Source organism: Corvus cornix, chromosome 4, assembly GCF_000738735.6.
Source record: "Corvus cornix cornix isolate S_Up_H32 chromosome 4, ASM73873v5, whole genome shotgun sequence".
Taxonomy (NCBI): Eukaryota; Metazoa; Chordata; class Aves; order Passeriformes; family Corvidae; genus Corvus; species Corvus cornix.
In genome coordinates, this window is record NC_046334.1 from 59,101,502 (window position 1) to 59,120,471 (window position 18,970).

The 18,970-nt window shown below is 35.9% G+C and overlaps 1 protein-coding gene across 3 annotated transcripts in view; it reads left to right on the forward strand.

Moving 5' to 3' along the window:
* The window catches only part of RAB28 (RAB28, member RAS oncogene family), a 61,719-nt gene that overhangs the window by 10,703 nt on the left and 32,046 nt on the right, over nt 1-18,970 (forward strand). For all 3 annotated transcript variants that reach the window (XR_005601775.1, XM_039551097.1, XM_039551098.1), the window contains exons 3-4: nt 1,900-1,988; nt 9,221-9,350. Coding sequence is in view for 2 of the 3 variants with exons in the window: in XM_039551097.1 (XP_039407031.1) it covers nt 1,900-1,988; nt 9,221-9,350 (219 nt within the window). In the remaining variant the exon portion in view is untranslated. The remainder of the gene's footprint in view (nt 1-1,899; nt 1,989-9,220; nt 9,351-18,970) is intronic.

Genomic DNA, 18,970 nt, shown 5'->3' on the forward strand with positions numbered 1-18,970 from the left:
GAAAAATCAAGTTGAAATTTTTTAGAGCACTTGAACACAAAATTAGGCATCTGAAAATTATTTTGTTTAAAAGTGATAGTATTTATAAAGGGCTTTTTTTTTTCAGAGTAGCTGACATGAATGACATGTGACTTCCAGTAGAATACATAGGGGTAGAATACTGCAGCATGGTGAGCCTTTGAGCCTGCATGGCTTGTTTACCCACTGAGGATGTATAGTCTTTTCAGACTGTGGGTGCATTAGTTTATCCATGCCAGGTGCTTTATGGAAGACTTTCCTGCATTGTTTGCAATCATTTATGTTCTAAGCTTTTAAAATAATTAACTAATTAATACTTACTATATGTGCTATCAAAACAAATAAGCTTTTTGTTGACTATAAAAGGTTGCCTTTATTGAATTGGAGTGTTTATGATGTGTTTTCTAAGCTCTCCATGAAATCCTCTTACTATTACATAAAACTCAGTGTAGCTTAATAGTACTGTCTCACATTCATCTCTATATTTTTGAGACCAAGGTAGTAGTTTTGGAAATCTGCTCTTTTAACCAGATTAAAGCAAGGTGCATTATAAAAATAACACCACGAGTAGCATACATTCAGCTGTATAGTTACAATTTGCTGGTTGATTTCACATTTCCATGGAGCACATTCCCTTGTGTAACCAATGCGAGCATGTTAGTTATAAATTTACAGCTCTATGGATCACGTGGTATAAAATCAGAGTGTCAACTACATAAAGTGGTTGAAGTAAGAATATGTCTTTCTTACCAACCCAAAATAATGTGTTCGTTTTCACTTGATTTTCAGTTGTTGTGGTGTGAAATTTGTTGCATGTTTTTACATCTAGGAGTAAAATTAATAGGCAGTTGTGATTATTTGTGAGTATGTAGAATTGGTATTAACATGTCATGTGAGTTATATGTGGATTAGAAAAAACTTTGTCAGTCCTTAATCTTAGAGTTTGGTGCTCCCAGGTAATCAGTACAGTTCTGAAAACGGCTCTTACCATGCAAAATGTGAGAAATCATACTTTAATATATTTGTCTGTACATGGTGACATACCTTTCTGTGTGTATTTTTGATCTGTGAGTTGCTGAGTTGGCTTGCAGAATATGTATGATTTGTAGGATATTAAATACTCTGTATTTTCAGTGATTTTTTTGTTAGTTTTGTTTTTAAAAACCTGCTAACAGTTGCAACATAGCTTAAAAATCATTTAGAGTAGAAAGGAAGGTCTATTCTTGGTGTAGATTCTTCGAAGATGAAATTATGTAAATCATGTCCAATTTAGCTTTGTGCTTTGAAGTGGTGAGTGAAGGAAGTAATCATAGTTTGCACCCTCAACTTAGATGTGTGTCAGTATTTCTATTTTTTTACTCTGTCAAGTATATAATTCTGTAACTGTATACTACTGTTGGTAGTACTGTTGGTAGCATCACTTCCAAAATGAAGTTACCATGAAGATTCTTCTCGCTTCTTGATTGTAAGGAAGATTTGGAGAGGGGCTGAGGAAGGGACACACAGTATGAAATAATGTGGATAAATTGGCATTCATTGTGTTACCTTTCAGTTCCAAGTACCACACTACAGAACGTTCTTTATGAAGTTTTACATGTTTTGTCAGTGGAATATGTTATGTAATTTCTAGTCAGGAGTGTTATACTTTATGCAATTCCAATTATTTTCTGTTAATATTAGATATGTTAATAACTAGCTGTAGTTTTACTGTATGTTAATAATTTAGTTGGACACAAATGACTTTTTTCCCAAATGATACAATAATTTTTGGTTTGATATTTAATTCCTATTTCTTGTATACTTCTTAAAAGCTATTGTTGTTGAATATATTTGTGTCTAAATTTTCCAAGTTACACTATATCTGTATAATTTTTTTTCCAGGAAATTTGAATATTACTCTTCAAGTTTGGGATGTAGGGGGACAAACGATAGGAGGCAAAATGCTGGATAAATATATTTATGGAGCTCAGGTATAGTATAAATGCTGATAATTGTATCTATAGCCATGATATAAAATTAATTGAATCTTTGTTCTTAAAATTATACATACATATATATGGCTTTTAGGTGGTTGTTTAATAAATCTCAAAAATGTTGAATGTCTGTTCAATCTAAACTTAATTGATATTAATACATTAATTTTGGTGTGTAGCTAATTTTTTAGAGTTGACATAAAAAGCAAAGCAAGAGTGTGCATTTATATAACTGAGTAACTCTCGAGAACAGATGGTTGTTTCCAGGCTTTGTGTCTTGAGTTAAGAAAAGCAATCATAGTAAATAGTAAAGGCTGTTTGGATATCCACATGGTAGATAGAGTGGTTGCTTTCAGAACAGCTGCCTCCTGGGGGGAAAAGGTAGAAGGAGGAAATTAAGAACAATCCTACACCATTAAACTCATGCATGCAACTGGGGTTATAAGAGGGCAAACAAAAGGAGACAACGAGGTAGCTAAATATTTTTGCAGACTCCTATTCAGTGGAAATTAATTTTATCTTCAGGTTAACTAAGCAAGTTAAAGTGGATGGTAGGATTAAGAGCTAAGTATTATAACTGTATCTTGAGTCATTTTGAGATTTAGGAGGATGTATTATATATGCCAAACTTCTTAGCATGAGTAATCCTAAAAGGCACTCTGTTCCTTAATTTGTAGTTTGTAATGAGAACAATAGGCATAACATGTGCTATTAGATAATGTTATACAACACAGGAATGGCTAGTGAAAGAGACTGGGATTTATTAGTTAATTGGATAAAGACAAACTTGTCAATGTAACATTTTGTCACTTTCAAAAAAATGTCTGAATGTTTTTAGCTGTTGCATCTGTTTTATAACATATTCTTGTTTTTTAAATAAAAAATGATTTGCTGACCTGTTACAGATCTACCAAGCAATAGGAGAAAGTGGCTTCCAAGACAGAGGGAATTTGATTAATCACAAATTGTTGCCATATGCCCAAAGTAAATTTAATGAAGGAAATAAAAGGCTATTAGCTTTGTCTGTATTGAATTTGGTGATAAACTTAGGAGTTTCTTACTAAAAATACCAGGTCAAAAAGTTAATACCAGTGCCCAAAGTGGGTAAACAGTTGATATCAATAACACTAAAGTTTGATTTCTTTTTTCAGTCATTCAGGACACATTAACAAAAAGCTCCTACGTCCAATCTCTTTGTCTTTATCTTCCCCCAGTCCTCATTGTAACCTTAATTTTTTTTTAATGTACTAGTGATTTTTCTCTCCCAGTGTTGGCATGTATTGCCAACGTCTGTAAGAGGCTTCTTATAATCAGAATTGACTTCTAACACACTTTTCTATTGGCTTTGTAACAGTGCCTGTTAAGGACACATAAAACTGTCTTTATTTTCATCTATTCATGAAATGCCATGAATAGTTTGGAAAGGCACTGCTTTCAGCTTATTTCTATGCAGAAGCTTATTTCATGTTGAACATCTGCAGCTTTTTATAAGAAAAGGAAAGGCAAAGTAGAACAAGTTTATAAAGGAAAATCCTTTAAAACATGGATAAAATTTCCTGTGAATGGACAACAAAACAGCAAGAAAGTAATTGAGAAGAGATAGCATGGAGTTGGTGAGGGTAAACTGTACACAGCCAACTTGGTTGCTGTCTGTGGTTAGATGGTCAGCTCTGGAGAGGAGAGCAGTGGATGTCATTTATCATCACTTCAGCAGGGCCTTTGGTATAATCTCCCATAATATTGTTACAATATGTAGAGGTAACAGGTGGAATGAGTGGACCATAAATTGACTGAAAATCTGAATGGACAGCTGGATTTAAAAGTCTATAGCTCAATGTCTTACTGGTACGTGATTATAAGTTTTATTTTTTAAGGGTTGGTACTGTTGTTGTGTCTTTTACTAATTTTTTAACAATGAAACAAAAAATTGTTTGTAAGTTTATGAATAGCGCCAAATTGGAGAGGAATGATCACTGTGCTGGAGGGTGGGGCTGCTACTGAGAGAGACCATGACCAGCTGAAGGAGTGGACCAACAGAAACCTTGTGAGGTTCAGGTGATGACAGATGCCAAGTCCTGCACCTGGTACAGAATAATCTTGTCCAGCTGGGAATCAGCTGGAGAGTGTGCAGTGAAGGGCCACAAAGTTGATTAATGGTCTGGAGCATCTCTCCTATGAGGAAAGGCTGAGAGAGCTGTAACTGTTCAACCTGGAGAATAGAGGGCTAATCAATATATATACATCCATGCAGGAAGGATGCAAGGAAGACTTTTTTCTGTAATGTCTATTGACAGGACCAGAGCAATGGGCACAAACTGAAACAGAGGGGATTCCTTCTGAACATCCAGAAGCACGTTTTCTACTGTGAGGGTGACTGAGAACTAGCCCAAGTTGACCAGAGGGGTTGTAGAGTCTCCATCCTCAGAGATACTTGAAAGCTGTCTGGACATGGCCACTGCTTGAACAGGAGCGTTGAACCAAATGACTTCTAGAGGTCCTTTCCAGCCTCAGTCATTCTGTGAAATGGCTTTGGAGGAAAAAGGTTTTGGATGGGTGTTTTATTGGGGTAAAAACCAGTTGAATCTGAGTTTGCAATGCACCCTTGCAACAGTAAAAGCTAATTGAATACTGAGCTGTGTTAGTAAGAATGAAGTAGTCAAATCAAAGAAAGTGAATATCATGCTGTCTGACATTTTTGAGGCTACGTTTGGAGTACTGTGTTCAGTACTCCAAAATTCAGTCTGTGTTCAGTACTCCAAATTCAGTTTAGGGTTCCCCAGTGCAAGAAAGCCTTTAAAATATTGAAATAATTCGGGTGAAGGTTGCTACAAAGAAAGTGTATGTGGCTATGATGTGTAGCACTTAGCATATGTGGTGCAGCTGGGATTTTAAACATCTGGTTTATAAAGTACACAAGCTTACAGATAAAGCAGATGATTTGGATCTGTTGCAGAAATTGTGTTCATCTGTGTATTCTTTAAATCTAAATAATTCAAACTACATGGGTGGAATTGTTTGTAACATACCTACAGTATGCATTGTGCCTTTATTCAGTATTTGCAGATGCCCATAACCTTGTTTAGATTTCTGTCTATTCAATCATTGTGAGATTCAGAAATCATAAGTGGCTGAATTCTTGTTTTTGTGCTCAGAAATCTATGTGTATGGTAGGCCTACTTCTAAAATCCTATGGCCAGCTGGAGATAGAAGTTTCGAGAATCTACAGCAATTGAAAAGATTATGGTCCACAGTTCACCTGATCTTGGTTGAAATTTGATCAGGATATCAAGAAGAGTAAGTGGAGCATCCATCTATACTTCACTGCAAAAATTTGCCACTGGAGGTTTCCTTCTCCCTAATGAGACCTGAATCAATTCTCTAGGATAGATCTTTTTGTTGGGTTATTGCTAAGATGCCATATTTTGATTGAGATCCCCTATTTCTTGTGCCATGTTTAAAAGTAAGAATGGCAGATTTGAGCATGAGAACTTGCATAATTTGCTTGCATGGTTGCAGTTGGAGAAATTGCAGTTCACTTGCTGTTGTGAAGCAGTTGCTTTCCCCCTGCCCATTTTTTCTCTGATGTTGATTATTTAGAACAATGTAATTGCTGCATCCCATCTCGGTAGCTGAATTTCAGTCATGGGGCAGAAGAACTCTGCAAGCTGTGGGGAAAAAAGAGCTCTTTGTTCTTTATAAATAAAAGGTGTTAATAATCAACACTGACTGAAAGCTCTTTAAAACTACCACATTTATCTCAGAATTGAGAGATGCTGAGAGTAATTGTGTAGTCCGTTGCCACAGCTGTACTGATAGACAGTAAATCATTCAATTATGGCAACTTAATCACATGTATCTATCTGAGTGACTATGTCCTCAGTATCAGCAAAGACAGCAGTGGTTAAGTATATGTGGACTGTAAGCTGCTTTCATTTGCAAAAAACTGTTTTCATCTGCACATTTCTGCAACAATTAAGTTGCTCTTTACTAAATTAATATTCTGTGACTAGAAAAAATACTCTAGAATTTTGGCCTGACCTATATTATTAATGAAAACTTGAAAGTTAATTTAGTTTCTTGATGCAAAAGTCAGTCATAAGAAGAGGGTAGCTGAGGATAAATAAAGAAGAAAACGTAAGTTTTTAATTATTGTTTTCTCTAGCTTCCTTTTATTGTGACAAGTCTTGACACAAACTTGACATAAACGCCTCTTAAATTTTGATTATCAGTATGAATATATTGCCTGGTTACAACATTTCCATATTAGCAGTTCAGTTTTGAAATAACACTGCTGCTGTTTGCGTGGTAAATCTTTCAGAACCACTCCCATATCTTACCTGTAATTGCTGCCCCTACCCACATATTTAGTTTAAATTATCTTTAAAATCTGGCATATGCTACATCATAAATTGGCTTGTTAATAGGAGTACTGAAGACTCTACCTTCTCCAGGGAGCAGCAAATAATTTCTGCAATATTCTCAGTTTCCAGTGACCTATTTTTGAAAATGCTCTATAATTCCAAAACAAAAAGCACTCACATATGCACTAATGTAGGCAAAATGTCTCTCTCTTACTAGAGTGCAATTATGCAAGTAGGGACTATTTGCCACGTTGCTGGAGACTAGAGAATCAGTATGCTGTTCTTGGCATGTTGTCTACCATGTGTTTCAAACCTTTTTCATGGCAGGGAAATACACTACTTTTGTGTAAAAGTGCCAGTGTTAATTTTCCTCCTTAATTCCTCACACATAATAGGGAAACAACAGCTTTTATGCTATTTGGTCTGTACTCCATATACTGTAAGTTTGTGGAAAATATGATGTATTTTTTTGAAAGCAATTATGGGATTTCTCTGTTAAATAAAATAAAGGTAAAATAAATTTTAGCCATGGGGTTACAACCAGTCCTTCATTAATTATCTATGTCATAATAAGTTGCTTGTAGAGTGCTGTTGTGGTGAAAATCTAAGCAGAAAGTGTTCTTTATGACCTGGATGCCATGCTACCTTTTTTGCATCTCTATGATGTTATACCTGCCATCTTTGTTTCTTAAGTGTGGCAAATATTGAAAAGACTAAAAAAATGGTTAATGGAAGAATGTGCTTTAGAAGCAGTGTTTTAGATCACAAAGAAAGGGACGAAAAGGAAGTTAGGTCAGCTTTAGTTACAAACTTTGTTAAATGATTTCTTCCATGGTGAATCCACTGTGAATACCCTTTCATCCAAAGGGGTAGGTAGGCTACAGTTGTCTAGAGGACATGAAGCAGAGTACATTTTGATGAAGAATTAGTTAGAAAGAGTTGGCTAACCTTAAATGCTCACACTTTCTTATTTTTTTTTCATCTAACTTTGATTAGTGCTGAAGATGGTTTAGATAGTCTGCTCTTCTGCAAGCTGGTGAGAGAACTCAGCAGCTGGTGAAAGAAGCATTGCTGTGTGCTCTTTCTCATTTACAACTTCAGCATTATGGCTGGCTTTTTTTTTTTAACCTGTACCATACCTATCCTTTAGATTGAGTTTCCTCTTTTCCACTGAGCATTTAGTAACACAAATACGACCTTGTTAGAGCAGAACTTAGATTGTGAAAGACAGTTACATATATGCCCAGACATTTGGGTAGTTATAAAAATAGGAGAAATTAACTGAGATTAACTTAGAGATGCAAGATATTAAGGAATAAATTGTACCAAAGTTGGAAGAGTGAAGTGGATGTTTAATATTAGATTTGATTGGTAAAGAAGGAAAGATAGCAAGGGAAAAGTGGGGTGTCATAATTCTTAATTTCCTTGAAGGAACTGATGAAAGCTGTTCCTCAGAAATTAATAGCAACTATGTAAGTATAAGGAAAAAAACTCAAGTTTGCCAAGGAGTTGTTAACATTGGAAGAAAAGAGATAGATTGGTATTGCTGTCATAGGAAAGTAGGAGTTGGAGGAATCTCAATAGGATCTGTTGCCTTCCTTCAAAGCTATCCATGTGTAATGACTTCCAGCAACCTTCAAAAATTTCCAGGTTGGTAACTGTAATAGGTGGTGTATTTCAGAGCTTTGCTATTCTTACAGTCTCCATAGGGATCTTTTTGTTTTGTTTGTTTGCTTGTTTTTAGTGTGTATCCTTGCTATAATCTTCTTGCATTGAGTTAAACCTGTTGCTACATGTTGTATTGATCACAGATTCCTAAGAAAGTTCAGGGTGGAATGATGTTAGGAGGTGAGTAGTAAAACACTCTCTAAGTAGGGTCAACTGAGAAAAGGAACTAGGCTGCTCAAGGATTTATTGAGTTCCTTCTTGTAAACCTCTAAGGATGGAGACTGAGAACCTCTTTGGTCAACCTGCTTTATTTTCCTCATGGTGAAAAAGCTTTTCATTAGGTATTATTTGAATTTCTCTTATTTCAGCTTATACCCATTGAGTTTTATCCTGCCATGCACTACTGTGAAGAGCCTGGCTCATGGGTATGGGAAGGTTGCTTTTAGGTCCTCCCAGGGCTGCTTCCTCTCCATGCTGAAGAATTCGGGTTTGTTCATCTTTTCCTCATAAAACAAGTGCTCCAGCCTCTGCAGAGCAATCATCATCACTGTCTGCTTTGAGTATTTGTCACCTGTAGCTTGGCCCAAAACCTCTGAAATATATGGGACTCCTTTTTTGACTTCTGACCATGTCTTTAGGTTCTCTTTTGAAAGTTTAAAGCTCACCAATATTTCTTATTTATCTTCTACAATACTGAAGGAATGGAATCCGACCTTTATCACCGAAAGACAGCAGAAACATGACAGACAGTTTGCAGAAATGTAAAATTGAGCTGCCTTTTTTTTTTTTTTTCCTGAACAAGGGAACAATGAAACTGCAACTAATACAAGTTAAAATAAAAGTCCTTCTCCAGTGTAATTATCTTCCTATTAGTGTGAAATGCTATTTTGGGTTTTTCATAAAGCATATGCAGTTCGTAATATTTCTGATCTAACCAGTTGTGCTCTTCACTGTGTTGCCATTGTTTTCTACCATTGTAGTTTAGTTAACGTGAATTTGGAACACATGAAATGCAGGACAAATGCTGTGATAACGTGTATACTATAGAAATTTATAATTCCTTTAACTGACCCTCAAATGATAGGCTGCCATTATTGTTAATGCTCTATTTTATGATAATAATAATTTAGATTCATGCAAATCTTACCATGTTAAATCCTTTTACAATCTGTAACATTTTAAACATGTCTTTTTATTTAGGGTATTCTCTTGGTTTATGATATTACCAATGGCCAGAGTTTTGAAAATTTGGAAGACTGGTATAATGTGGTAAAAAAAGTGAATGAAGAATCAGAAACACAGCCACTTGTGGCCTTGGTTGGAAATAAAAGTAAGTTACTCATATTTACATATTAATTGAAATACTCTGGATGTGGTTTGCTATTAAAGAAACGACATAAGGTATATATATTTAGCAAATGCAGCTAAATACTATCTTGTGTATTTTTGCAGCATACAGATGACATATTTGGGTATACTTCAGGATTCTGGCTCTGCACAGATAGGTTATGGGACTTGCTGCATCATACTTTGCCTAGCCTGCAGCCTCTCTCCCTGTGCTCTCTCCCTCTCTCCCTTGCTTGGAGAGCAGCACACAGGAGTAGAGAGCAAGGTCACTCTCCCGTGTTTGAATTTGATAGGGCCCCAGGATATACCTATGGCATGCATCTGGAATGGAGAACTGGGAAGCATTCCTGGATGTAGTAAAAGGTATATTTCATGATTCTGTGTGTTAAGAGACTGCCGGATTAACTACTGGTAAATGTTTAAAAAACTACACAATGCACTAGGCCTAATACTTAGGAGTTGCTTATCAGACTTTTTTTTATGTTACCTTGTTAACAATCCGGTTTAAACCCAGAAGAGCAAAGAAAATTAAGTCTCTGTATAAACCGGAAAGAACTTTGAAGGTTCAAAATACACTCAAAAATGAGATTAAAACCAAACGAGGTTAGATGTTGGTGCCAAAAATTTGATATATTTTATTTAATAGTAAAAGAGGCAAGGAGAAGGAAAGAGAAAAGAAAGAAACAGAAGTGTGCATGGGGGAGCGGGGGGACAGGGGTTAGGTGGAAGCACATCACCCATCCGAGGGTCCCAACGATGTCTCGTTGCTCCCCTCCATCTGCTCTGCTGGTGGTGAGAGTCCCCCGTCGCTGTGGCCACTCCGCGCCACGCCGCCACACACCAAAGAGTACAGAGTCCAGTGGAATAATACACCTTTGGGCCAGGTGGGAACAGCTGGGTGCCTCCCCTGTCCCTTGCAACGCTATGGGTCTGTTGCATCATCTCTGGTTCAGGGTCTGGGGACACCTTTGGGGGGGAGGGCTTTGATGGGCCATGTCACCCCCTCTGTCCTTCACGTGGATGCGGCTTTTTTCCCAAGTGAAGGGGCCCTCAGCTGGGCTCCTCTGCACAGCAGAGGATGGGCAGTCACTGTGCCTCTCACCAGAGGCTTTTCCGACACACACCCAAAGGCTCTCTCCCTTACCCTTTGGGTCTGTGTGAGCCTGGCAGCTGATAGCCCTGGGGCTGTGGTCTCTACTCCTGAGGTGTTAAGCCTGTGCTTTGTGAATGTCCCCAGCCCTGAGTTATTACTTTATCTTATCTTCATCAGTGAGCAGTCCAGGGCCTCTCAGAGCCCCATTCAGGCTGTGGTAGTCTTTTCTGCAGCTTTTGTAATACAGTTTTGAAAGTCCTTCATGTTTAAGTCATAAATTGTAATATTTCAGTCTCTAACATACCTGTATACACATCAGGTGACTTTGTGTTGTTTTGGGATTTTTTTACCCTCTCCTTTTTGTGATCACATCAGTATGATATAACAGTTTTCTCTGACCCCCAAAATATAAATAATCATCACCTAGTTAATTTCCTAGTTAGATGGATTCCCAGTTCCCCTGTTTCCAAGTAAATCTTACATCTTAATAGAAACATCCTTATTGGCATAACTGATGTCTTGATCCTGGCTCTCTTACCCCCTTTTCTGCTGAAGATGATAAAAGCAACATATAAAAATTTTGGAAACAAAGTGGTAGAAGTTGATTTTTTTTTTTTTCACTTTCCAAGTAATTTGTTTCCACATTACAGTGACCATGTCATGAACAAACCTGAGAAAAGGACCTTATCCAGCAAGTTAGAATTGTTTAAAATCATTTGAAAACAATGTAGAGACAACGCTTTCATTCAGAACCATTAACTGTAGTATTGCTACAGTGATGCTGTAACATTTTATGACATTAATTAGGAAAGACTAATTTCCTGTGAAGAAAACAGAGAAGGTCTTAGAGTTACAATATATATATAGCACTTCTGAAAGTATAACACAGACTGTATTGTACTCTAGCAAACCAGAGTCAATAATACAGATTCTGTTGAAATTCGAATTAAAAATATTTTTCAGTGGTTTCTATTTTGCCCCAGAATTTGACTTCCCAGCTGGAATTCTGTAAATCTTACAAAGTATTTGCAGTAAGATACACTGTAACATAGGATAAAAAATGTTCCTTTGCTGAACTGACACAATAGATGTAGAAAATGATACAGTGGTTTCCATTTTGAGGCATTTTATTTCTGTTGTTTTTCACATATACATGCCTGCAAATCTTTTATATCCAAGCATTTCCTTGGGAGCATATGGAAATAGAGTCTGGTTTCCTAGGTGAATTTTCATATAAAGGCTGACAGTGACTAGTGAAAGGGCTTTAATTTTATGAAAACAGCAGCCGAAGGAACTGTGCTTGCTGCCTTGTTTTCCTTCAGAAGCCGTGTATAAAGAAAAACAGCAAAAATATTGATTTCATGTGATGCTAAGGATGTTTGTTGCTGTTGTACATGTTGAGCATGCAGGGGATACTGTTTACAGAGGGTTTTTTTTTTGCTTTATTTTTATTTTAGCATGATAAAAGTTAAATTTTAGAAGTGTATTGGTTTTCTAAATTCTGTAGTAGGATAAGAATACCTAAGAAGGCTTCCACCCCAATACTAAAAAATTAGTGGCCTGTGAGAGGAAACTGTAGGCAGGTTCCTGTTGTTACATAAATAGAAAACAAGGTGTTTATATAGAAGCATGGTGTTGACTCTCACGTATTATGAAAAGATAAAACTACTGGTACTAACAAATTATTGAGGAAGAATCTGTTCAACTTCTTTACTTAGTAAGTGATAAGACACTCATATACAATGCAAGAGCAATAATAGGTTAAGAGCCAGGAAAAGCCATTTGATGAATTGATGAACTTACTTGACCTCATGCATCATTCAGGAGAAATACTCCGGTGAGTGGTTTCTGTCTCAGGATTTCACTTGGTTTTTTTGAGCTTTTGCTTTTAGGAAAATATCCAGGTAAGCTCACCGAAAGACTAGAAATGTCAATATCCACAGGCAAGTTATTCTAACACTTAGCTTTCTTTCTGATAAAAGCTTTTAAAAATTGCCAAGTATGCAGTTATTTTCATTCATAGCAACTGGAAAGCTTTGGGCCAGTATTTAGATACCTTGATAAGAATTTGGAAACTCAGCCTCTGTTTTGAAACTTTGGGCTAAAGTTAGTTCCTTAACTTGGGCTTAGGCTGTCCTTTGTCTGTTTCCTCGTACTGATACTGTCTGAAATACATGTGTGTTTCTTCCATTTTGGGGAGATATACCTGGATTCTTTCTATGAATAAAGCTATAGCTTGGAAGAAAGCAAAAATATTTTTCTACACAGTATGATATAGAAAACTGTACACTTGAATTGTATTAAAGGAAAATAATTTCCTTGGGTAATTTTATCATTGAAAGTAAATTATTTAATATATAGCAGATATGGTGCATAATTGTTTACTACTGTTAAGTCATGCAATATTATAGATAATTAATTAGTGGTTTCTAGTATCAATTTGTAGTCATTCTGTTAAATGTTAAGTTTGTGGGGATCTCTTGAGTATTCCATAAAACTTGAAGAAATTGTTCGGTGCTGATTTAAATGAATCAGTGCTTGTTTTCACTGTTCTGGTTTATTGTACATTGCAATAGATTAGCAGCATGAACACAGTAAGCTGCTGTGTCTGTTGAAAACATGATAATTAACTTCAGAGTGGTGTCAATATATTAAAATGTCCTATTATGATTGTAAGAGATTACGAGTTACTCATGAAACATTGGAAAGGTTATTTCTACTTAAAAAGCTCCAATCAGTTGCTGGTCTCTCATCCATCAGAGATTTATTTGAAAACAGTAGAGTGGTATGAATTGACATCTAAATTCTGGACCTTCCCACCTCTCTTTTTTATTTTGTTTTTTCTTTTTTTTTGTTTGTTTGTTTGTTTGTTTTGTTTTGGGGTGGGTTTTTTTTTTTTGTTATTCAGTAGTAGCTAAAATGAAGGACTGTCATTGCCCTAATTAATTTTTATTAAATAAAAGTTAATTTATTTAAATAATTTATTAAAAATAATTGGGAGAAGAAGAGCTTCAGAGATGCAGACGTCTATTGTAAAGCCAGTACTTTATTTAAGGTGGCTGGAATCCTCCTGGGTGCTTAGTTTCAGTTTTCATTCTTTTTTCCTTCCTGTACATTTTTTCTTTTATTTTCATAGCCTTTCCTACATGTTTGGCCAGAGAGAGTAGAAAACTGATTTGAATCAAGATCTTGCCCAGACCTGATTTCTGCACCTATGTTCAATTACCAGTTAGTTCTCTGTCTTTCCACAGGTTTTTGTCGGTGCATTTGGTGAACAACAGAAGGAATTATAAAATTTGATGTAGAACTATTTTTTCCTATTAATTATAAGTCATAAGATCTTAATAATCCTGAACTTTACAGCTGATACTGAATCTTAAACTTGACTTTCCTAGTAACTTACGTTGGGTCATTTTATTCTTATTTAAAATAAAGTATATTTGAAGTGTGCTTATTTCTGTGTTGCTAATACCACTTGAGTTGCACTGCTAATTGGGGAGTAAACCTTAGTGTTAATTTTAACTTGTTTTCAAGTTTCCATGCAATAACTTAAAACTTCTGTAGCTATGTTTCTGTCAAATACTTTGATTTGTATAGTATAAATGAAACTATAGTTATCAAGTGAATAAAAATAAACTGTGTTTTGTGTGCTTAGCATCTTTGCTTAAATTAGTTATTGATAAAGTGCAGTGATCACAATGGATCTTCTAGTCATTAAGTGTGAATTCGAGAGGGTTTACTGTGTTTTGTATGATTGATGTGTTTTCTTCCTTTCTACCTTCACTGTTTTATGTATTTTCTTCTGCACTAATCTATAAGCAGTCTCCTCAAGTGTCATACCAGCATTTTCAGTGGATATATTGTAAACAAAAATTAACCCAGGTTGCATGGGAGCTATACTCATTTTGATTTATAGCTACCAAGATGGTCTTAGGGCGGTGGTTATCTGTAGCTTATATAGGGGGTAGGAATTATCAGGTACCGGTGTATAGTGGCTAGATGAATTATTTCTGTTCTTAGAGATATTAACCAGATCCACTCCTCAATAAAGACTAATAACTCAGATTTTTAAACAGTCTTCATGACAGATGAGGGCACAGAAGAGAATGCATCAACAGTAATTAAGAATGTTGACCGTTTGTTCGTCTTAGCCATGATTAATTGATCTTGGAGTGCTATCTCTGAACAGGAAGTGGTATGCTGTTACATTGTGAAGTTTAAAGGTTACGTTTCAGTGTACCCTTTAACTTGCCTTTACATACAACATAAAATGTTTTTGCCTATCTTATCTGAGCACAGAAAGAAACATATTCCAGCCCAGATACAAATTAATGTTTGGTGTACAGTGTACTAATGTGAATCTGGCTGGTCATGGGACTTGCCCAGTCTGCTTTTAGACTCTGTTGCTGCATTATATACTTAGTCTCCCCAGTTGTACTCAGAAAATTTCTTCATTAATACTCACTTTGATATTCTGGCTTATTAAAATTCAGAGCTATGCATTCATTCTCTTATCCCTCCCAACCTCCCCCGGTTTTCTGTTCTTGCTTCCCGTGGGCTTGCCCTTTTTAGGGCCTTCACTTGTAATTATGACAAGTGTTGAGCATCTAATCCAAAGACCCCCGTTCTTTAGAGTCTTATGCCTGATTAAACTAAAGTTCTGTATGCCTGACAGCAGGTCTGGTCACTTGAGCCTTACACATGCTCTTGGGATTGGAGGGTAAACTACTTATATGTAGAGACTCCCTTAAAAAGAAAACCTTGTCCTGTGGTACAGTCAATTTACCAACTCATTTGAATAAATGTAGAATGATACCCTGTTTCAAAGTATGTATAGAATGTTTGTCTCAACCAACTTGTAAGATTAATAGAAAATTGCAGTCTTATGGATTTGTTTGTTTCAATGGTCAGGTAACTTTATTAAAAATTACTTTTAACAACAAACTTAAATTAATGGAAGGGAAAACTACCGGCACAAATGATCTTTTATTCACCATAATATTGTATTTCCAACCCGGTGTCTCTATGTGCTCTGTATTACTTTAGCAGTGGGAGCAACGTAGAAACACACAATTTGAGTGAGAAAATTACCTTGCTTGTCTGAGAAAGCATCTGTCTTGCAAGATTTTGATTCTAAATCATGCTTGGCTTAACATTAATAGTGCTGGCTACCATCCGTGCTGAAGAGATCTATTTAATTATGTCTGTTAAATTGCCATGTGGACAAGTCTACTAAACTGTGATTAGTAGAGCTTGAGCCTCAAGTACTGTTCTTTAGAAAGGATCTGAGCTCACAGAACATTATACAGAACAAAAGAGGGAACGTTTATTGCTCTTGTGTAGTATTTACCTTGCCATATTCTATTTGCTGTGAAGGGAAAACACCTGGCAGGAAAGATCACAAAGACCTGTGCATATGTATTCCATTCTGGCTCCGGTCTTCATGGGATTTGCTGTGCTAAATGTATCTGTTGCAAGGGGTTGCAAATCAGCCCATGTTTCGAGCCTTCTTCAGAATCCTTCACAAAATGATCTCTTAGGGGGGAAGGCAGTGAACACAGAAGCTGATAAGTAACCTGATTAAAGGCAAATTTTTAGACTTCTGGACTTTCTTACAGTGCTGCAGCCATTATTGAAGCATGTATACAGTATAGGTTTTGATGGTGGCTCTTAAAAACCAAGTGGCCTCTGCCAGAGTACCCATAAAAAAAAATAAAAAGACTAGAAAGGTCCTTTCTCTCATGCTGCTGAAAAGATAATTAATAATCCTTATCAAATGCCTGTCTTAAACCCAGATAGCATTAGTTAGTAGTGAGCTTGCTTTTTCAATCTGGGGTTCATTACAGGGTTGAAGCTGAACAATATACATGACTTGCACACAGAATATATATTACTGTCATACCACTTGTCTAAGTTTGAGATTTCTTTAGCTAGACAGAGTTCTGATACACCTAAACAGGTGTAGTTCTATGAAAATTAATGAATTTGCATTTATTTGAACTGGGCCAGTTTAGGTATGTGCGAACTATTTGCAGAAGATATTTTCTCATTTGGGTTATACAGTGCTTTAACAAGAAAGTGAGAATAGTTGTGAGCTATTCCAACTAATAAGCAGTTCTTATGCTACACTTTTTTTATTTTAGTGACTATGAATAAACTGGTTTCTTCTTCCTACATGTCAAATCTTGAGGCTGCACTTGAGGTTTTTGTTTTATGCACTTGAGTTTTGCCTGCTATGACTAACCAAGAGCCACAACCAAGTTCAAGGACCTGGTAGACTGTTGTTAGTGTAGCTGGAGCTCAAACATCAGTGTGACAGAAGTGCCAGTAAATAATATATTCTCATTCCCTAACCGTTATGCTTAAATTCAGAAAAATCTGTAGAGGTGTCACCGAAAAATGCAAATAGAGGTAAACTGTTTAAATACAAAGGTTAGAACAGTATATGTATCATATTTTTATAATAATACACAAATGAAATGGTGAGAGATCTCTTACTGTTTCCATGGATTTTGTCTGTAGTTTATTTAGCAATGTAGACATACGTCCAATAAAAAAGATGCTGCATAAACTATAGTCCAGGCTGAATGTGCTTCTGTTTTTGGTTTAGGTAGAAATGTTTTTTCTGGCTGCGTCCTTCATACTTAGGTCTTCTTACAACAAATGGAAAGCCCTTAATTGTACCTAAGGGAATAGTTAATCTACAGTGGACATATGGTGGACAAAAGCTGAGTCTAGTAAATGAAAAAAATTATAAACAGAAAATGTGTGAATGTCTGCACAGTCTGAGAGTCATGGGAGATATTGTGCTGTTGGATTGGAGCTTATTTTAGGTTAATTTGCTATTCTTTTCTATTAGTATATTAATAGAAGTCAGTGGAGCATAATATACATAGTTTTAAATCCCAGTCAAATTCATGTCTGTTTTATTGGATTGAAAAAAATACTTGTTTTTAAAGCAGGACAGAATTTCTTTTTTTTTGCCAGTGGTCCTGCTCCTATCTTTGCCACATGACATAAATGCAGTTTTGATTTCATTAGTGGAGGGAAGCTCTCTGAAATTTTTAAAAGTTACAACTTTTGATTGGGGGCAGTTAATCAGTGTTAACCCTGAGCAGCTCTTGGGCCTTATGGATTCAAGCATTATATGTGGTTGCACTGCTCCAGCAAAAGGTTAAGTATTAATGGAAAATGTTCACAGCTCTTTTACTCAAAGAAAACATGTTACTTGTAAGTTTTCTTTTGATTTTACTTTTACAGTTACGTTGAATGTCTTCATTCATTTAGCCATCCATAAAGCAAATATTGTTGCACATGCAGTGGATAATAAGTCTTTTTAGGACTACTTGTGTGGTATGTCACAGATCATTAACTGCAAGTAACCACCTGACTTGAGGGAAGTCTGGAAGCATCATTACAGTGAAGTAAGCTTTTATTTCTGTATCACTGCAGCACATTGATTTGTAGGAATGTCTCCATTAGCTACTGTGGAAATATATTCTCATATATTATTATTGAAGGAAGTTGATGAGAGAGGATAACCAAATTTCGAGTGTGAATAGGGCATTAATATTAGGATTTTGGACAAAATGGGGAAAAAGACAAGCGCTATTGTAGCATTATTTTCTATTTAAAAGCTAGATAAGTCAGTAAACTAACCTTTTTTTAAAGCTTCAGAGTTTCAGAGTCAGACTGATTAATATAGTAACAGTTGTACAGTGTTTATGTGTACTCTGCAACTTCAACTGAAATGCATGTAGTAGTTGAATATATTTAATACTCTATATGGGCAGAAAGTGTGGAAGAGAAATTTATTCCTAATCAGCAGGGAAAACTTAAGCTTTTTCTATTTATTTTAGTGAACAAAAAAAAAAAAAACCAACCTCTTATTGGAAGTAAGCAGTTATTATTCCAGTTCAATTTAGAGAATAAGGGATAGTCTGTGCTAATATGGGGAATAATCATAATGGATAACCTTCATTCTCTTAGTGGTATAGTATAAATGATGTGCATGCAGATTTACGAACAAAGAAGAAGAATTATGGGAAATGCATTGTATATATATTTTTTAATTGTGTAATTGTCATGTTTATTGGAGTTTTGCAAGAGAAGTGGAAATTAATGCTACCATTTCAAGTTTAGTCCACAGTTACAGCTCCATTCCTGAGATGTTGTGGATTTATGATGCCCATTTCAGTACAGGAGCATGTGTACTCTGCTAAATGTGTGGCTTTTTGATAGAGCTTTAAGCATATTAAACACTTACGGTTACGAGTTCTTCATTGTTCCAGTATTTGAGAAGGTATGTCTTGATGAGGTACCAGTTGTGCTGCAGTTTCGTTCTGGTATCTACTTCAGTGTGTTTTATAGATCATTTAAAAAAAAATAAAAAAGATATTTCACTACTTCTGTGTGTGTAATATGAGACCGTGAAGGTGTTACCATGGGAGTAACTACTAAGCCAGTATGGAACAGATCGCTCAGATAAGCCTGGTGGTTAAATGCAGACA